This window comes from Chanodichthys erythropterus, chromosome 11 (genome assembly GCF_024489055.1).
Source record: "Chanodichthys erythropterus isolate Z2021 chromosome 11, ASM2448905v1, whole genome shotgun sequence".
Classification (NCBI taxonomy): Eukaryota; Metazoa; Chordata; class Actinopteri; order Cypriniformes; family Xenocyprididae; genus Chanodichthys; species Chanodichthys erythropterus.
In genome coordinates, this window is record NC_090231.1 from 57628874 (window position 1) to 57646375 (window position 17502).

The following is a 17502-nucleotide window of genomic DNA, read 5'->3' on the forward strand; positions in this document are numbered from 1 at the left end:
AAGTAATAGTAATAAAAATAGAACAGTTTATTAAACAATTAGAAAAAATGTACAAAAGAGCACCCCCGGTGGCCAATTTCTTTCAAATTTCTCACAGACCTCTAGAGTTATAAGTCTAACAGGCCCACCAAGTTTCATTCTGATCGGCCTCCATTAACTTTGTCAAATAGGGGATTAAAATTCATTGGCCAATGACGGTCATGTTTTTCGAGAGACACAAATGTCCTCATTGATAATAATGGCACTTTGGACTAAGATACCGCTTGTCAACTTTCAAGTCAATCAGACCAACCATTGCGTAGTTAGAGCCATTTTCATGTTTTTGCCTATTATGGCACCACTTAGTGGCCAAACTCTGAAAATATTTTACTATGACCTCAAATTGAGCTCATGCATATTTGTACCAAGTTTAGTGGAAATATCTCATTCCATTCCAGAGTTATAGCTATTTTTAGTAAAAGGGGCTCTGCCCACTTCAAACATTTTGGTTGTCCCGTCAACTTTTCTTATGAAGACATATTTTTGGCAGATATAGAGTGACAAATGATGTTTAGATGCATTTTATGCATACAGTATGCTATACTGTCATAAATATCTCATTGATTTACATTGCAAGTTACTGTATCACAACAACTTCATCATACTTTCTGGACATAAACTGTGCCCAATTGTGTGATTTTGCTCAGTTTGGGCTTCTGAATAGAACTGAGGTAGGGTTTTTTTCCTCAAGTATGAGCGCCATATTCTCAATATATCATAATCATACACAAACTGACAGGTAGATTTTATGGTTACTTCATTTCCCATTATGCCATTACCTGTGTTAGATTCAGTAAATTCTTCCTCTTGTCATTGCAGTTCAGATTCTACATCTGTTAGTCTCTTTCTGTTAATGCCTTTTTGTGTTTTGGAAGGCTCTGTAAATGCTATTGACTTGTAAATGTAAAACTCACAATAGATAATTATGGAAATATGGAATGTGTTACAGATAATTTTGAGGGAAGGACCATGTGGTTTGGGAGGCTTACAGACCGATGGCTTGTGTCCAGAAAGAACCTCTCCTTGTTGTCTGAACAGTTTAGTCAACTGGACCAAAACAATTGTGGGCTTTTAAAAGGATATTGGCAGCAGCATGTATCCAATTACCCTCAGTGTTAGTTCAAGCTGCTATGTGGTTTTTCTCCTGTATTATTTGAGTTTTGGTACAAAAAATGACACTCTGTCCTCTTTGACTTGAAGAGTTTTGTTTAGAAACTAAATATTGTACCACAATAGTATGGTTAGATTTTTGTGTAATGGCTGGAAGTTTTCCTATATAATAGAGCTGTTTTTTCTTTTACTTTGTAGAATAGCATCTGGCAAAAATTTAACTAAAGACATATTTAGTATCACTAATGAAAAGATTTTTTGTAAGCATTTTCAGCAATCTTCACTGCAAGTTTTGAGGGCTTGTGTAATATTTGCAGATTGCTCAAATGGCGCTCAGTCTCATAGGTGGAGTTTTAATGATTAAATATGTGAATTATGCATATTAATGTTGAAAATGTTTTAATTACTCAGGGGTGCCAACTACTGAACAGGCCTGCAGTAAAATTAAGCAATATCAAACATGCAAGATTGCTTTTCCTTAAGGTCTAAAAGACACTTAATATCAGGTAATATTATTGATTTGACTGCACTGACACTATCGGACGAGAACAAAATTTGATCTTTGTTTATAACTGTAATAACTGGCTTACAGCAACAGCCATGCGCACTTTCATGGGAGAGTCAAGTTCTGGCGGATTGGTTACCTCTGACCCGACTCATTACACAGTTACTCGGGTCAGAGGTCACTCTTCCGCCAGAACTCGACTCTCTCATGAATGCACGTATGGCCGCTGCTGGAAGCCAGTGATTACATTTTATGAAGTCTTAAATATGGCTATTTGTCTTCCAAAAACCCATCGCTTTGCTTCAGAAGGCATTTATTAACCCACTGGAGTCGCATGGATTATTTTTATGATGGATGGATGGATGCACTTTTTGGGCTTCAAAATCCTGAGCCTCATTCACTCCCATTATAAAGCTTAGAAGAGCCAGGATATTATTTAATATAACTCCAAATGTTTTCAGCTGAAAGAAGATAGTCATATACACATGGGATGGCTTAAGGGTGAGTAAATCATGGGATCATTTTCATTTTTGGGTAAACTATCCCTTTAAAGAACTTTGACCAATACAATTACAACACTGTTAAAAAAAAAAAAACTTTTTGTATGAGCAACTTAAAATAGTAAATGCAAGAATTTACAATGTGAGGGTTGAAATGGCTGCTGAGCATGCTCAGTTTGATCTCTGATGATGTACTTGAATAGTTTGTGTTTTTGGTCAAAGCATGTGGACTTATGATGACGTAAATGTTTGATAATCAGCAGTAATAGATGTTTCAACTGTATCTAGTGTTTTGATTAGATGTTCCTCTAAAAGTTTCAAATGTTTCATTACTAAAAGTTTAAATGTTCACATTAATGTGATCAGTGTTCTCTTTGGTGAAGTTTCTTCCATTTCAACGAGTAACTTGTTTTGGTGTATAGAAGTAATTTTATATAGCCTGTTCAGCTTGCCTAACAAACTAGTTCACAAATTAGACAAACTAATGACGTTTATGTCACCATTATGTAATATTAATGATCAGCTTAATGCAGAATGCAAGTTTATTGAACTTGGAGCCACAAGTAAAATGAATATTATTTGTGAGTTTGCATAACTTCTTATATTATGCTTGACCAACTTCAATTGTTATGTTGATACAACAGTTTTTACTCAAAAAACGTCTTGAAGTGTGGTTGCATTTTCTCAACATCTGCACATTCTAAAAATGCTGGGTTATTTCAATCCAAATTTGGGTCAAATATGGACAAACCCAACCATTGGGATACATTTTTAAATTAAAGGGGACCTATTATGCCCTTTTTACAATATTTACTGTAATATAAGTCTCTGGTGTCTCCAGAATGTGTCTGTGAAGTTTTAGCTCAAAATACCCCACAGATCATTTATTATAGCTTGTCAAATTTGCCCAAATTTGAGCAAAAACACGCCGTTTTTGTGTGTGTCCCTTTAAATGCAAATGAGCTGCTGCTCCCACCCCCTTTCCAGAAGAGGGCGGAGCTTTAACAGCTCAACAACAACAAAGCTGGAGAATCTCACGCAGCCAAAATGTGTTCAGCCTTACATTGTTCAAACCGGAGTCGACACTGATGGAGAGACTCAGGAAGAAGTTACAACTTTTAGACGTTTCTGAATGGTTAGTGGATAAATTGATGTAGTTGCTGTGGAGTTGATTCAACTCATCCACTAGCATGTGCCGTCATGTTCATCTTTTGTGTTGAATTGACCCTGGTTTATGAAGCAGTCCGGTGTAAAATGACGGCATGACAACAACACTCTACTACAACAACTCTTCCTCTTCTCTAAAGCAGCCCAACATGGCCCCGCCCCCTTTTTTGTGTGTTCCCGGGGGCGGGGTTTATGTAAATTTTGGGGTTAGTGTGATGTCCCTAACTGGGAAGAAGCTTGTTGTAGTCCTTAAAAAGCGATTTCTGTAAAAGAAGATATCTCCCTTTGCATTGAACTTTGAGCGTCATAACTTTGCAGATGTTGTTTATGCTCAAACAGCAACATTACACACTAACTAAAGCTAAAAAAGTGAAATCATAATCAACGACCCCTTTAAAGTTTTTAACCCAACGGTTGGGTTTGTCCATATTTGATCCAAATTTGGGTTTTTTTTTCAGATCTAAGAGTTTGTTCAGTTAAGATAATGTAAAATTGTAACCTATAAAAATACTGAAGTGAGAATGAATTGCAAAGCCGAAACCTTTTCCTAAGTATTTCCTGCATGCGCTGTGTTTTTGTCTTGTTCTCCACAGTCGAGGCTGGGGCTGGTGTCTGGATGACCCTCCTGTCAGAAACGATCTGGAGATGCACTCTGCTCCCCCTGGTGTCCTGTACAGCGCTGCTCATCAGTGCACGCTCCAGTACGGATCCAGCTCACTGCTCTGTGACGACGTAGACGTAAGATTTTCCCTCGAACCCACAAATACCTCGATTCCCCTGCAGACAGCTGTCTGATGCCAAACTTGAGGAAAATGGGTCAGAAGTGTACACAAGTGCAGACAGAGGTCTTAAATTATCTGTTGATGAAATGCAGATGGAGGTAGACGTTTTCAACCCAACATCTGCTGGGAACTGTAAAAAAAAAAAAAAAAAGGAGGCTATAATGTAACCTAATAAAAAAGGTTAAGCATTGCTTAAGGCCTCAAGGTGAAGTTCTTTTTTGTTCTTCGCTTAGGGGAAAAAAGAAGTTCGAAATACATGACCAGTGGTTTACTGTTAGTGACCATCCCGCTATGTAAATATGTGCTGCACGCTTTCTTCTCAATAACAAAATAAACACAACAAAAATCTCACAGCGGTGAGAAAACAGCAGTTCAGAAAGCATCTGATTATAGCAATGTGGATGTTTGGTCCGGCTCTACAATTCAGCGCTGCAGTACAGTCAGTCATATAATGCTTTATGCAATAGATTGTTTAAAATCAAGCAGCTTTACAGTATTAAACATGAAAAACAGTGTTAGAGTCTCTTTCAATTGGAATCAAAACTTCAATTTCTACTATAAAGCGGCTCTCCAGTGTGTTCATGTTTTTACTCGTGTTTGACCTCGACCGATTGAACAGAAGAAATGACCCGGAGAAGATTTTCATGTCAAAGAAGGTGGAGCCTCAGAGCCACACCCACTTATGATGTCATTTGCACAGACCAATGGTAGTTCAAAGGTGTTTACCAGCAGGAGCAAACTTTTCTGGGCAGTTCCCTTTGGCAAGCAGTTTCAAACTCCCGAAACGAACTTCATTTTGGCCTGATTTTGTTCAAAATGACAAATCACCAGTTCGTTCTTCGATTTCGCTTGAAGTATATCTGTGAAGCCGGAGTTCAGATCACATAATTCATGTGCATGACTTTCCCTGCCTCCCAATGTGCATACTATCCATCCTAAATAGTATGTGAGCTTGAAATATGTACGTCCCAAAACATAGTAAGTTTAAAAGAGTATGACAAAAGTCCCCGGATGGTCTACTATTTTCGGTAGATTTTCGAAGTGTGGATCTGTGCACACTATAACGGCTAATATTGCCCACAATCCATTGTGCTTTGGAGGAGGATTCGGTTCAGAACTACAAACAAGAATTAAAAAGTGTTCAAAAACTACAAAACATGGCGGATGTGCGCAACCGACGGTTCAGTAGAGAAGTTTAGATAAAGGGGTTTGAGTGACTAATAATCAACATTTAACCTGATAAAAAATATTTATTTAATGTTATATCCATGTTATGTTTCATCTGCAACAACACTGTAGAATTTTATAAAGATCTGTTAATCCGTTAACTTTTAAATTATGCAAAAATATGAAAGACCCATGACTGGCAGATCAATGTGCTACCTCTTTTCTCTACTATATGGTAGGAAATGAAATGATTGAGAAGATGATTGACAGGCACTTGATAGTATGTCCCAAAGCTTGTCTACTCTTCTGCTGCACACTTAAAAGTATGCACTTTTCTTCCACAAAAACACTACATACTTTTAGGGCCTAGTATAAGTAGGTGAATTGGGACGCAATTCTTTCGTCCACATAACAGAAAAGAAGAACGATGGTTGCTCACAGCACATGTTCACCAGCCATGCTGGTCTTTTCAACACAGATGTTTGTTGGGATGCTGTTCTGAATTTCATCTCATTAGGAAACTTTCCCATTAAGTCCCGTTTTTCACTGCTATATTGTGAGGGATACAAAAAAAAACCTCTATTAATTCAAGTGTCTGGTAAGGCATAGACCACACACACACTTTTCCATCACAGAGGAAGTCTCACTAACATCAGTACCATCTGATTCCCAGCTGTTTTAGTGGGAAAGAAGCACATCATTAGTATTGCAGGGCTTATATTTCAACTAGAAGAACTACTTTGTAAACCGTTTAACATGAAGAGCTCTTTACCTTGAATATTTTTCACCTACAGTAAGCTAGCTGAACAATGACGGGGAAAACAGCATGTCTGGTTTGTTTGGCATCCTGCAGAATTAAAACAGGGAAAAGGGCATCAGATTGCAGAGTTGTTGTCAGTGATTTGCTCTATGCTTTCTGCAGCAGCTGTTGGCAGATACTAGGCATCTTTCAATTACTGTCCAAATGTCACAGACACAGCGAAAGAGTTGCCACTCGGTCCTTCGGACAGATAAAGCCAGACTTCAGTTTCCTTATCAGGGCTGTTACAGTTCAAGACGTGAAACCAGAGGGAATTGCAGAGGTTTAGAAATGCAGTTAATGTTTGTGTTTGGTACACCACACACAAGGTTTGCCATTTCGTAAAAGTTTTAAGGAGAACATGTAGCTATTAACAGCACACAACTCCACGATTTCAGATTTACAGTATGCCTCAAATAGCAGATGCATTACAGCTTGGGTTGTTTTTAACCCAGCATTTTTTATAGTGTAAGAAACAAATCGAATAAAGTCAAATATATTTTATTCCTATGTTATGCTATGTCCTCTGTAGAGGACACCAGGACCCATTTATCTAGAAAATGAAAGACATGAATAAGCAAAAACAATTTTTTTCATTCACCAATCAATTTTTTTTAAGCTTCCAAACTTTGTATAAAGATGATTCTCAACTATACCATTTTACTTTATGCAATAAACATGGGTATAGAAAAAAAAGTATAAGAATATTGAGATGTAATTTACTTTTTGTGTCTCCAAAATGCCCGTTAAACATGCTTTAAGTCCTGGTGTACACTACAGTTGTCATATACGATATCGATGGCCTGTTTCATAAATGAAAGTCATATTCTGATTTGAATTCTGATCTGACAGAATTAAAAAAATAAAAAGTTTAAAAATCTTGAAAAAATATTTTACATTCATAGGAAGTTGTTTTGTCTGATATTTGTGATATTACTAATATATGAAAAACTTTTAACTATCAAATACATTTCCTCAAAAGTCAATGTGCCTCATTCATGAAACTTTCAGAAATCTGTGAGTAATTTTGTCGTAAAATGAACTTTCCTGAAAACTCTCCTCCAGATCCACAAACACATTGTAAAAGATTTGATAGTTAACTGTGTTTGTTAATGAATTCCAATCATTCATAAATAGGGCGCATATGCGCTCTCATTCACAATTAGCATAATCTTCCGCCCATGAATTACATCTATGAGTATTTTTTTGTAGCTTGGAGTAGTAATATGTACCCTTAAGGTACTACTATGAAGATTTACAGCTAATGAATGTACACAGATGTCCCTTTAACTGCCCCAGTGACAAGCTGTTCTAAAACTTTGCTAATAACATTTCATGTATAGCTTTTGATTATTTTAAATTAGTCTTAAAAGGAACCTATTATGCCCCTTTTTACAAGATGTAATGTAAGTCTCTGTTGTCCCCAGAATGTGTTTGTGAAGTTTCAGCTTAAAATACCCCACAGATCATTTATTATACCATGTTATAAATGCCCATTTTTGAGTGGAAGGAAAAACATGCTGTTTTCGTGCATGTGTCTTTAAATACAAATGAGCTGTTGCTCCCCACCCCATTTTCCAGAAGAGGGCAGAGCCTGAACAACTCAGATACTCTGCCAAAAACTATCAAAACATCTCTTTGGTTTTGATTATCATCTCTATCGTGGTCATGCTGTTGCAGTTCTTTATCGTCATGAAAGTTAATTATTTGCATGCATTTTAAACCCTTAACAGTTTAAACTGTTTAATCTGTGTTATAAAAGAGAATTTTGCATAATAGGTCCCCTTTAAATGATTGTACCCTTCAGAATATCTGCAGCACCCTGTGGTGCACAGTGGGCTCGACCTGCCACTCCAGGCTGGATGGTGCCGTGGACGGGACCAAGTGCGGTGAGGGCAAGGCAAGCCAGGCTTTCTGTGGGCTTTACATTTCCCTGCATGCAGTTCACCTGGTACTTCTCCTTCCCAGTTCCTTGTACTCTGACTAACTGAAAGTCTTGGTTGTTTTTCTTTTGGCAGTGGTGTTTTGATGGTGAGTGTGTTGAGACGGGCTCCCAGCCTGACAGCGTGGATGGAGGCTGGGCTTCATGGAGCGATTGGTCCGACTGTACGAGGACTTGCGGTGCGGGCGTTCAGAACGCCCAGAGGGACTGTGTCAACCCAATGTGAGTTTCCTGGTTTCCTCAGTTTCCAGTTTCAGAAAAAAAATCACAGAATTTGTTGCTCACTCACTTTACTGTGAAAAAACCACAAACCATGGGAGTAGCTATTTTTATCATAGATTGTATGGGAAATGGCTAGCATGTCAGCAGAATATTTGAGTGTGTGTGTTTATTTTGCAGAAATCATTTTTAGTATCACTTTACTTAAAGCCTTTGTATATATATATATATATATAATGCATTTTGAAAGTATTTTTAATCCAATAATTTTGCCTTGGTGGTTACATGTGGTATTAACTATAAATGATGCATAATTACATGCAACTAAACCTAAATCCTAACCTTAACCCTATAGTATGTGTACATGTAGTGAATGAATATTACTCAGTATTTAAATATATAATTACACGTTAAGCGTGTTACAATTTACTTTCTGTGTTACAGTCTAATTATACATTGAAGTACTGATTAATATTAATTAACTACTATAAGGTTAGAATTAGGTTTAATTATGCATAATTTATAGTTAAAGAATTAGTTCACCCAAAAATGAAGATAATGTAATTTATTACTCACCCTCATGTCGTTCTATAATGCATTACAATAATTATGTAATGCCTTACGAAAGTATAATGCATTAAAACACATGGTAAACAAACAATATCAGATGTAACGAGGAATCTGCAAATATTATTAATGCATTTTAATGCTGGTTACAGTTATTTGTGAAAAGATATAACAGATTATAATGTATAGGGATGCACCGTTATGAAAATATTGGCCGATACCGATAACCGATAATTCTTTATATTTGATAACCGATATATTGGCCCATAATCTAAATCAAATGTTTTTATTACAATTTTTGAGAGCCTGATTACAAAAACAAAAGTCTCACCATTAAAATCCATGTCCCAAGTACATAATTATTATAATGTTCTCATAATTTTATGTAGCCTATATTACAGACTTGTGGTGCACATGTTGAACTTAACTGTATTATCCTTTTTGAAGAGACTCCAATAATTTTTCAAAAACACCATGGTGAACAGTGCGCATCTGAAGTGTCTCAAGCAGAAGGAAATAATCCATTATTTATCGGCTTTAATATATCAGCCAAATTTCCTTATCTGGTTGATAACGATAACATTCAAAATGAACATATATCGGCCGATACCAATATCATTCATCCCCAATAATGTACATTATGAATACTTTTATAATGCATGATACATAAAGGAGTGTCACCATTATTTGACACATACAGTATAATTATTATTTATAACCTCAGTCATCCTCAATGGCCTTCATGTGTCTCTGTGGTTCTGAAAAATTGTTAAATGGTGAGAAATTCTGAACTCATACAGTATTGGAGAGTCTCGCTAGACCAATAAAAAAGTCATTGTCTCTGGTCCACATGTTCAGAGTTTGTGAAGTGTAACATTTTCATCATATTTGGCTTGGCTTGCAATTCTCTATCCTGGCAGATGATTTGCATCTGAAGCAAGTTTTCAAAGACGGAAATGATTGGTCCACTTATGAATGCATCTCTACGATGTTGTAATTGATGTGAAGCATGTGCAACATCTGCATCATATTTCAGAGGAACTTTTCAAGGATGTGGGAAAAAGAAATACTATTTCCATGTACTTCTTATCAAAGCAAATATCTTCCATTAAAGAGAAAAAAAAAGTTTTTTTTCATGCTGAAATACTTTCTCATATCCCTGTTTTGATGTAGGTGAACTTTGTTTAAAACTTTGTAGTTTGAAACTTGAAAAACATGTCAATTTCTGACTCAACAAATGGTGCGAGTTTGGGGGCAGAGTTACATGTTTACCCGAACAATAATAGATGAGGGTGGGCAGAAGATTATTGGGATTATTATTGGGATACCTGTTTGGACACAGTCATCAATGGTGATTGCGTGATGCATGCTTTTGACTCTCAAATCAAATGATTGATTATATCATGTGTACAGAGTCCAAATCAAATGTTGCGACATCAGAAAGTAACATTAAACCTCATTGGTTCCTGCAAGTTATGTGACTTAACATAACCATGACATCATGACACAAGCACCAATGAGCTTGTGGACCACATTGACTTGCATTGTATGCACAAAAATAGCTAAAATATTCTTCAAATATCTTCTGTTTCACAGAAGAAAAAATAGTTCAGGTCAACTATTCCTTTAAACCCCACTTTGAACATCTTCGCAACCATATAGCAATGGCCTTTTGAAAAATGCCATTTTTCAATTGCATTTGGAGCCATTATCTGCTGTGAAAAGGTGATGTAGACATTAATTTCTTTTTATACCCATTTCAAGCTTTTTGGCTAGACTATATTTGTCTTTTTTGGGAGTGTTTATACAAATGGCAAGTAGTGTATATACTGATTTTGAACGACCTAATGACGTTTCATGCTTTTTTTAGACCCAAGTATGGAGGTAAATACTGTCTCGGAGAACGCCGCAGATATCGAACCTGTAACCGTGACCCCTGCCCTGAGGACCAGCCCAGCTTCAGATACATCCAGTGCAGCCGCTTTAACACAGTCCCTTATAAGGGAAAGTTTTATAAATGGATACATGTGAATAACAGAGGTGCGCATTATGGCACTATGTAGAGCTGCACGATTAATGGTTAAAAGATTGTGATCTCGATTCAAACGCCCATGCAATCTCGTTACTAAATGACAACAATTCGGCTCTGTCTATTAAACCTTTGACAAATACGATCACAGGGAATATTCAGATCTGCGTTCTGAGCCAGAGAGAGCCGTTGTCAATAATAAGTATGAAACAGTTTCACAAATAGTCTTTTTACATCAAAGTATCGTTGTTTCTGTCTAACATATTTTCACAGAAGTGATGGGCTGTTAGTTTATAGTTTGGATATAAACACTGATGTCTAAGAAAGCGATCAAAATAATGATTACATTGTATCGATTACATCGTTATGCCAGTAGGTGTTGCCAAGTGACTGTTAAAAAATGTATTTGTCATTGAATCATTTATTCAATTAAAAAAATGCAGATTCATCCAGTAATGAAATGAGTCATTGAATCATTCATTCAACCTAATTTTTAAAAAATAATTCATTCAGATTAGGGCTGTCAAACGATTAATCACAATTAATCGCATACAAAGTAAAAGTTTGAGCTTGCCTAATATACGTGGGTGTACTGTGTGTAATTATTATGTATATATAAATACAAACACATCCATGTATATATATTTGAGAAATATTTACAAGTATATGTATTTATTTATATTTTATATAATTTATATTATATATAAATATATTTTTTTGTACATAAATAACATATTTCTCTTAAATATATACATTAATTTGTGTGTATTTATATATACATATTACTCACACATATATTATGCAAACTCAAACTTTTTTTTGTATGCGATTAATCACGATTAATCATCTGACAGCACTACTTCAGATTAATTATAATTAATGACATTTTAAATAGACTGCAGATTTAACATTTTATCAGAACCTCTAGTAATTTACGTAATTTTGTTTAGTTGTCTGTTCAAAATCGTGGGAGAATCGTGATCTCAATTCTTCCAGAGTCGTGCAGCTCTAGCACTTCATGTGTGCTGGGGCGAGAATGAGAGATTTTGTGTTGCAGCACTCTTTAAATGGATGTTACGGAAAGTCTATGTTTGTGTCCTTCCAGCTAATCCGTGCGAGCTGCACTGTAGACCCGTGAACGAGCACTTCTCGGAGAGGATGCTAGACACTGTTGTGGATGGAACACAGTGCTATGAGGGCAGTCAGAGCCGTGACATATGTGTTAACGGCATTTGCAAGGTTGGTAATGGCTTTGACCTCTTTGCTCAGAATGTCCTTGTAAAATTCTACTTGTCATTTTCATTGCAAGCCATTGACAGTCTGTCAGCTTGAGTGTCAGTCTACTGTGAAATTATACCACAAGGGACACAAATAAATATCTGAACGAGTCCTTGTACGACCCCAGGCTGAAATTCACACACTGTATTGTTGAATGCAAAGAGGAAGCTGTTGGTTTTGTTGCAGTACTGCTTCTACAGAGCTCTTTCTCACAATATATAGTTAAATATTTAGTAAACAGATGTTTCACTGAGCCAACCATAGCGTTATTATACTGCAGCTATAGACAGTACAATCTTGGAGATTTATTTAAAGGAGCAATTTCACTTATGATTATCACCTAGCAGAAGATACAACATGGGAAAACCTCACATACACTTTCATTGAGGATGTGAACGTTTTTCACAAGTTTCACCTATAATCCTTTCGATTATAATTTGCTGTTATTCAAATCAGATACACATTGTGTAGGTAGCTGTAAAGTTTATTCTTCTCCCAGTTCACCGGCCACTTATTTTTAATGTATTTCGGTAGAAATGGATGAATTTGTGTCATGTAAATCCGACAAATCTGATTCTCTGAATTGCGGTGTTGTGACAAATTGAGTCCCCCCTCAAAACCGGGTCCCCAAAAACTGTCAGTTTCAGATCTGCGTTCTGAGCCAGAGAGAGCCTTTGTCATAAATAGGTATGAAACAAACCAAACAAACCAAACTTTTCACCATCAATGTATTGTTATTTCTGTGTTACAGATATTCATATTATCATAGAAGTACTGGGTTATACGTTTATAGTTCGGATATAAACACTGATGTCTAAGGAAGCTATCAAAATAATGATTTCATTGTATCGATTACATTGTTACACCAGTAGGTGGCGACAAGTGACTGTTAAAAAAAATTATTTGTCATTCATTCAATTAAAAAAAAAAATGCTGATTCATCCAGTATGAACAAGTGAGTCATTGAATCATTCATTCAACCCTGAATTGCGGTGTTGTAACAAATCGGGTCCTCCCTCAAAATCGGGTTCCCAAAAACTGTCAGCTAATGATTATTCAGGCACTAAAGAGAGTACCTATTAAAAGCAGTTTGAACCAATGGGATTGCTTGAGGTCATAATGGAGATCCGATTTTGGGCCCAATTTGAAAACTAACATGTCGACGCCCATCGCGGGTTATAGATCAACTAAAATTATCATTAAAAAAAGTGTTTAAACAACAAAACATATTCACTTACACGTATTTGAGAATCAGATTATAAGATAGTTCATGAAGAACTAAATAAAAGTGATACATCTGTTATACAGCAGTGTGTCACGTGATGCGTCGACCTCGGAAATAAGGTGATCCATTCTAAAATAATGGTACGAACATTTTAAACTTACGTGTGTAACTGTGTCTCATTTCGAAAGCTGCATCCTCCAGAGATCACATTTATCGGCTGCATACACCATCAAGGAAGTCCCATTTAAGGAAAGTAACCATTATAAAATTGACCGCTATTCCTTGTGAAGCATAATTTGTTGTAATTTCTGTATGATTTTGGAATGTAATGGGTATTTTACTGAAATGAGGCGGCCTCAATTACGTATGCGGTTGTCAAATGAGACCAAAGAACAACCAATCTTTATATTGGTTTTGGGAAATAGAGGGGGAAAATCTGTCACTTGCTTCAACAAACATCATGGATTCACTTGTTAAAATGAAATATATTTTTATGCATTGTCTGGTCTTGTCACAGTACATAGGCTGTGATTATGAGATCGACTCGGATGCCGTTGAGGATCAATGCGGCGTTTGCCATGGAAATGGATCTACATGCGAGACAGTGAGAAAGACTTTCGAGGACAGTGAAGGCCTTGGTTTGTAAAATGAGTTTCAGTTTGTATTTTACCTAAAGTAGCATACATATCATAAACATAACATTACACATTTGTTTTTTTTTCCTGGTTCATTTGTTTGAATAAGCCAAGGTATTTTTTGTGTCCCAGGCTATGTGGACATAGGCCTGATTCCGGAAGGAGCACGGGACATCCGTATTGAGGAAGTCGCAGAGGCTGGGAACTACTTGGCATTACGTAGTAATGACCCTGAAAAATATTTCCTGAATGGTGGCTGGACGATCCAGTGGAATGGAGAGTATAAGGCAGCAGGAACAATATTCACTTATGAAAGGACTGGGCAGCTGGAAAACCTATCTTCTCCTGGACCGACCATGGAGCCAGTGTGGATTCAGGTACAAACTCCCATGCATATGAGCAGAATGTGATGTTTGTGGCCTCTTCTCAGAGGCACCTGCTAAAGTGCTCTGCTGAAGTAGGTCACAGTTTAGTGAAGAGATGGTTTACAGTTTAAATAGAGGCTTAAAATGGTAAACAAAATTTAACATCTAACATTTGTTGAAAGTATACAAACAACTACGATAAAAAGAATAGTCTGTGTTATCCAGGGAAGCATTTACAGCTTCAAACACTATAATAGACAACTGCAAATAGCCTTATCTGCTTATGTAAAACTTCTGGGGGGAAAAAGTACTCATATATTTATGGAATTCTGCTTATTCGGTTTTTAATGATTAGTTCATTGTATCTCCATCAACAGTAAATATTTGAACTGAGAAAGCAAAACGGTTTTATCTGACAGGCAAAGTGAAATCAAAGGCTCAACCCAATGGATTTGCATAAAATTACTCTGCAGGAAGTAGCTTTGTGATATTTTTCAATAATAAAATATTAATGTATGATTTTATTGCTGTCCTTGTTTAAACAGCTAAATATATTTGACAATTCTGGACTAATGATTGAATTTATTGCATAAAAGGTTTATTCCCATATTTAATCATTAGCAGACCGAGTTTGATTAATAATAGGAAATATGCATGCTTTTTAGGTTGTAATGCCATTAAATTGAGGACGCTATTTATTTTGGATTTAGGCTAATATGTGTAGCAGAGAAGGGGAATCTAGATAAAGCACTTCCTCCCACACAGCGATTTGAGGCCTTTGGCTCGCAGCCTTTGCGCGGGTGGGGAAAGAGGGATGTCTAAAGCAGCAGGAGGCAGACAAATGAAATCTGGTTCCATAGTAAAGTCATCTTATCACCTTCCATATTCTTAAATCCCATGTGGCTGTGAGTAGCTTACAACTTCACATTTTTCTGATTTAATCTTCTGCTGTCTCAGGGTGTGTTCACACTTGTAGTTCAGTTCTCTTGGTTCTTGTGGTCTGGACCAAAAAAGAAAATGATACTGTACATTTAGGCCTGGTTTTATGGTGTATATTTTGCGATGGAACTTACCAAACATCCAAAACAATGCTGTGTGCTGCGCTGAATGTGTATATGCGTACATATGATGGTGTAAACCAGCTGAGACTCGTGAAGAGCTTATAAAATGTGTTAAGGAGTCAAAACAGTGCCAGGAATTCCTCAGTCACACACAAACGAAAATCTGCCATGAGGAGACACGGTTCAGACGCCTGTACTGAACTGTAATGGGCAACATCACTACTGTGACGAGAAGAACCAGATAAGCTTGAGCATTATGTCCTTTTTAGGGTTGCATCTTGAGACATCATGTCATGTTTTTGGTTCGTTTAGATGTCCTTTGCATTCATATTTCAGTTGTTCCTCACCAGAGCTCGTTTGGAAGGAAAGGTGGATCTTGGTCAGCTTGTTTGTTGCGCACCATGTCCACATTTATTCAAATGAGCTGCATTGAACAGAGCAATTGCATTCAAACATGCCAAGTGTGAACACACCCTAAATTATGTCTCTTCATATGTTAAGAAAATATCTTGTACCACTTGAGTTAATGTGATTTCAAACAACAGCCTTTGGTCTCAACATCAAAATAAGTAATGGTTTACAGTAGGTCTGGCAACTGCCTCACAATACATTCATACAATCACGATTCAATAAGCTGCAATGTGTCATGATATTGTAATTGGATCAATTTAAATTGTGATAAACGTGCCAAAGATGCTATATCCGATATTGATAAACTGAACAGACTAGTGACAGATCACACCCAACGGCAAAAAGCAACCTTGCGCCGTAACAAGACAAAGACAGAGCAACAGAGGTAGGATCCGCAGAGGCTTTGGGTGAGGACAAGGCGATGGTGATTAGACGATGATCCCCTGGTGGCCATAGTGGAAATAGTCTGCTGGCACAGACCCAGAGCTCCCCAGTGCTGACAGCCCATGGTAGAGTGCAGGGAATGAAGAGCCAAGGTGGTGTAGTGACTGACTAAAGCTGGGGGATGACCGCAGGAGACAAGGATGAACGATCCATAGGCGTAGATGGAGGATCGCAGGAGCCAAGAGACATTGCTGGTGAAGGAGACCCAGGCAAAGTCTCGGCGACGAGCATCACAGGTGGAGCCAGAGAATCCGAGGACAAGGGCGATGCTGGGGAGAACGAGGACAGAGGCAACCCAGAAGGGAGGAAGGCCCAGATGTCTGTGTCTTTGGCAGAGCGACGATAGGCCAAGGGGGAGCCGGTGGGATGAGGGATCCTGGTGGAGTCACTTTGATGAGGATTCCTGGAGTAACCGAAGGTGGTAGGAGCCAGGGCGGAGCCGACAGGTCAATGCGCCGAGATGGAACAAGGGCGTCCGGAGGCAGAGACGCAGGATCCTCGATTACAGGTGCTGCTTATAACTTGACCTGCAGCTCAGCATCCTGGCAGGGGATCTCCAGGGATGTTGCAGGGCTGCAAACTTCAAGCAGTGGTGGGGCTGGAGGACTGGTTAACCTTTGGGATGATAGAGGTGACAGTAGACTGGACATGACGATGGTGAGTAGGGTAGGGTCAGACTCGCTCGGGGGCTCTACTTCCGGCACGATGGTAAACTCTGTGCTCTGGCTTACTCGTCCCGGTGGATGGTCCCTCAATGTCTGCGGGGGGCTTGCGCATTTTCCGCGGTCGCAGGTGGTAACCTAGGCTCTGGGTCTGGCTGGGTTCTGGATCGGGAAACCTCAGCCTCCATCCAGTTCAGTCTGGTGGTGTCTGGGAGGGTTACTGGGTTGTGATAAATAGCCCCGATCTAGAACAAGGTCTTAAGTGGCAGTGGGTGGTGAGACTATTAGAAAATCGCTGCTTTCTTGTGCCACCCTGATGAACAATGCGTTCCAATCCGTTTGTGGTCCGGTTATCTGCCATGGTGGGTTGCAGGGAGGCAGACGAAGAAGATTATTATAATTCCAACAAGAAGGTTTAATGAATATAATGCAAATGATAGGTGAACAGGTAGCAATACACTCCCTTTACATAAACGTGACCGGACTGAGAATGAATGTGAGGGTACAACTTAAATAAGAAGCACAAACAAGGATGATTAATCAAACACAGCTGACACATATGAATACAAATGAGGAGCGGGAAAACTGAACAAAG

The 17502-nt window shown here is 37.9% G+C and overlaps 1 protein-coding gene across 1 annotated transcript in view; it reads left to right on the forward strand.

The window, feature by feature from the left end:
- Positions 1 to 17502, forward strand: part of LOC137030980 (A disintegrin and metalloproteinase with thrombospondin motifs 7) — a 90597-nt gene that overhangs the window by 30584 nt on the left and 42511 nt on the right. The window contains exons 9-15 of the mRNA XM_067401526.1: positions 3915 to 4059; positions 7877 to 7969; positions 8088 to 8233; positions 10668 to 10837; positions 11932 to 12065; positions 13847 to 13967; positions 14097 to 14341. Of these exons, the coding sequence (XP_067257627.1) occupies positions 3915 to 4059; positions 7877 to 7969; positions 8088 to 8233; positions 10668 to 10837; positions 11932 to 12065; positions 13847 to 13967; positions 14097 to 14341 (1054 nt within the window). The remainder of the gene's footprint in view (positions 1 to 3914; positions 4060 to 7876; positions 7970 to 8087; positions 8234 to 10667; positions 10838 to 11931; positions 12066 to 13846; positions 13968 to 14096; positions 14342 to 17502) is intronic.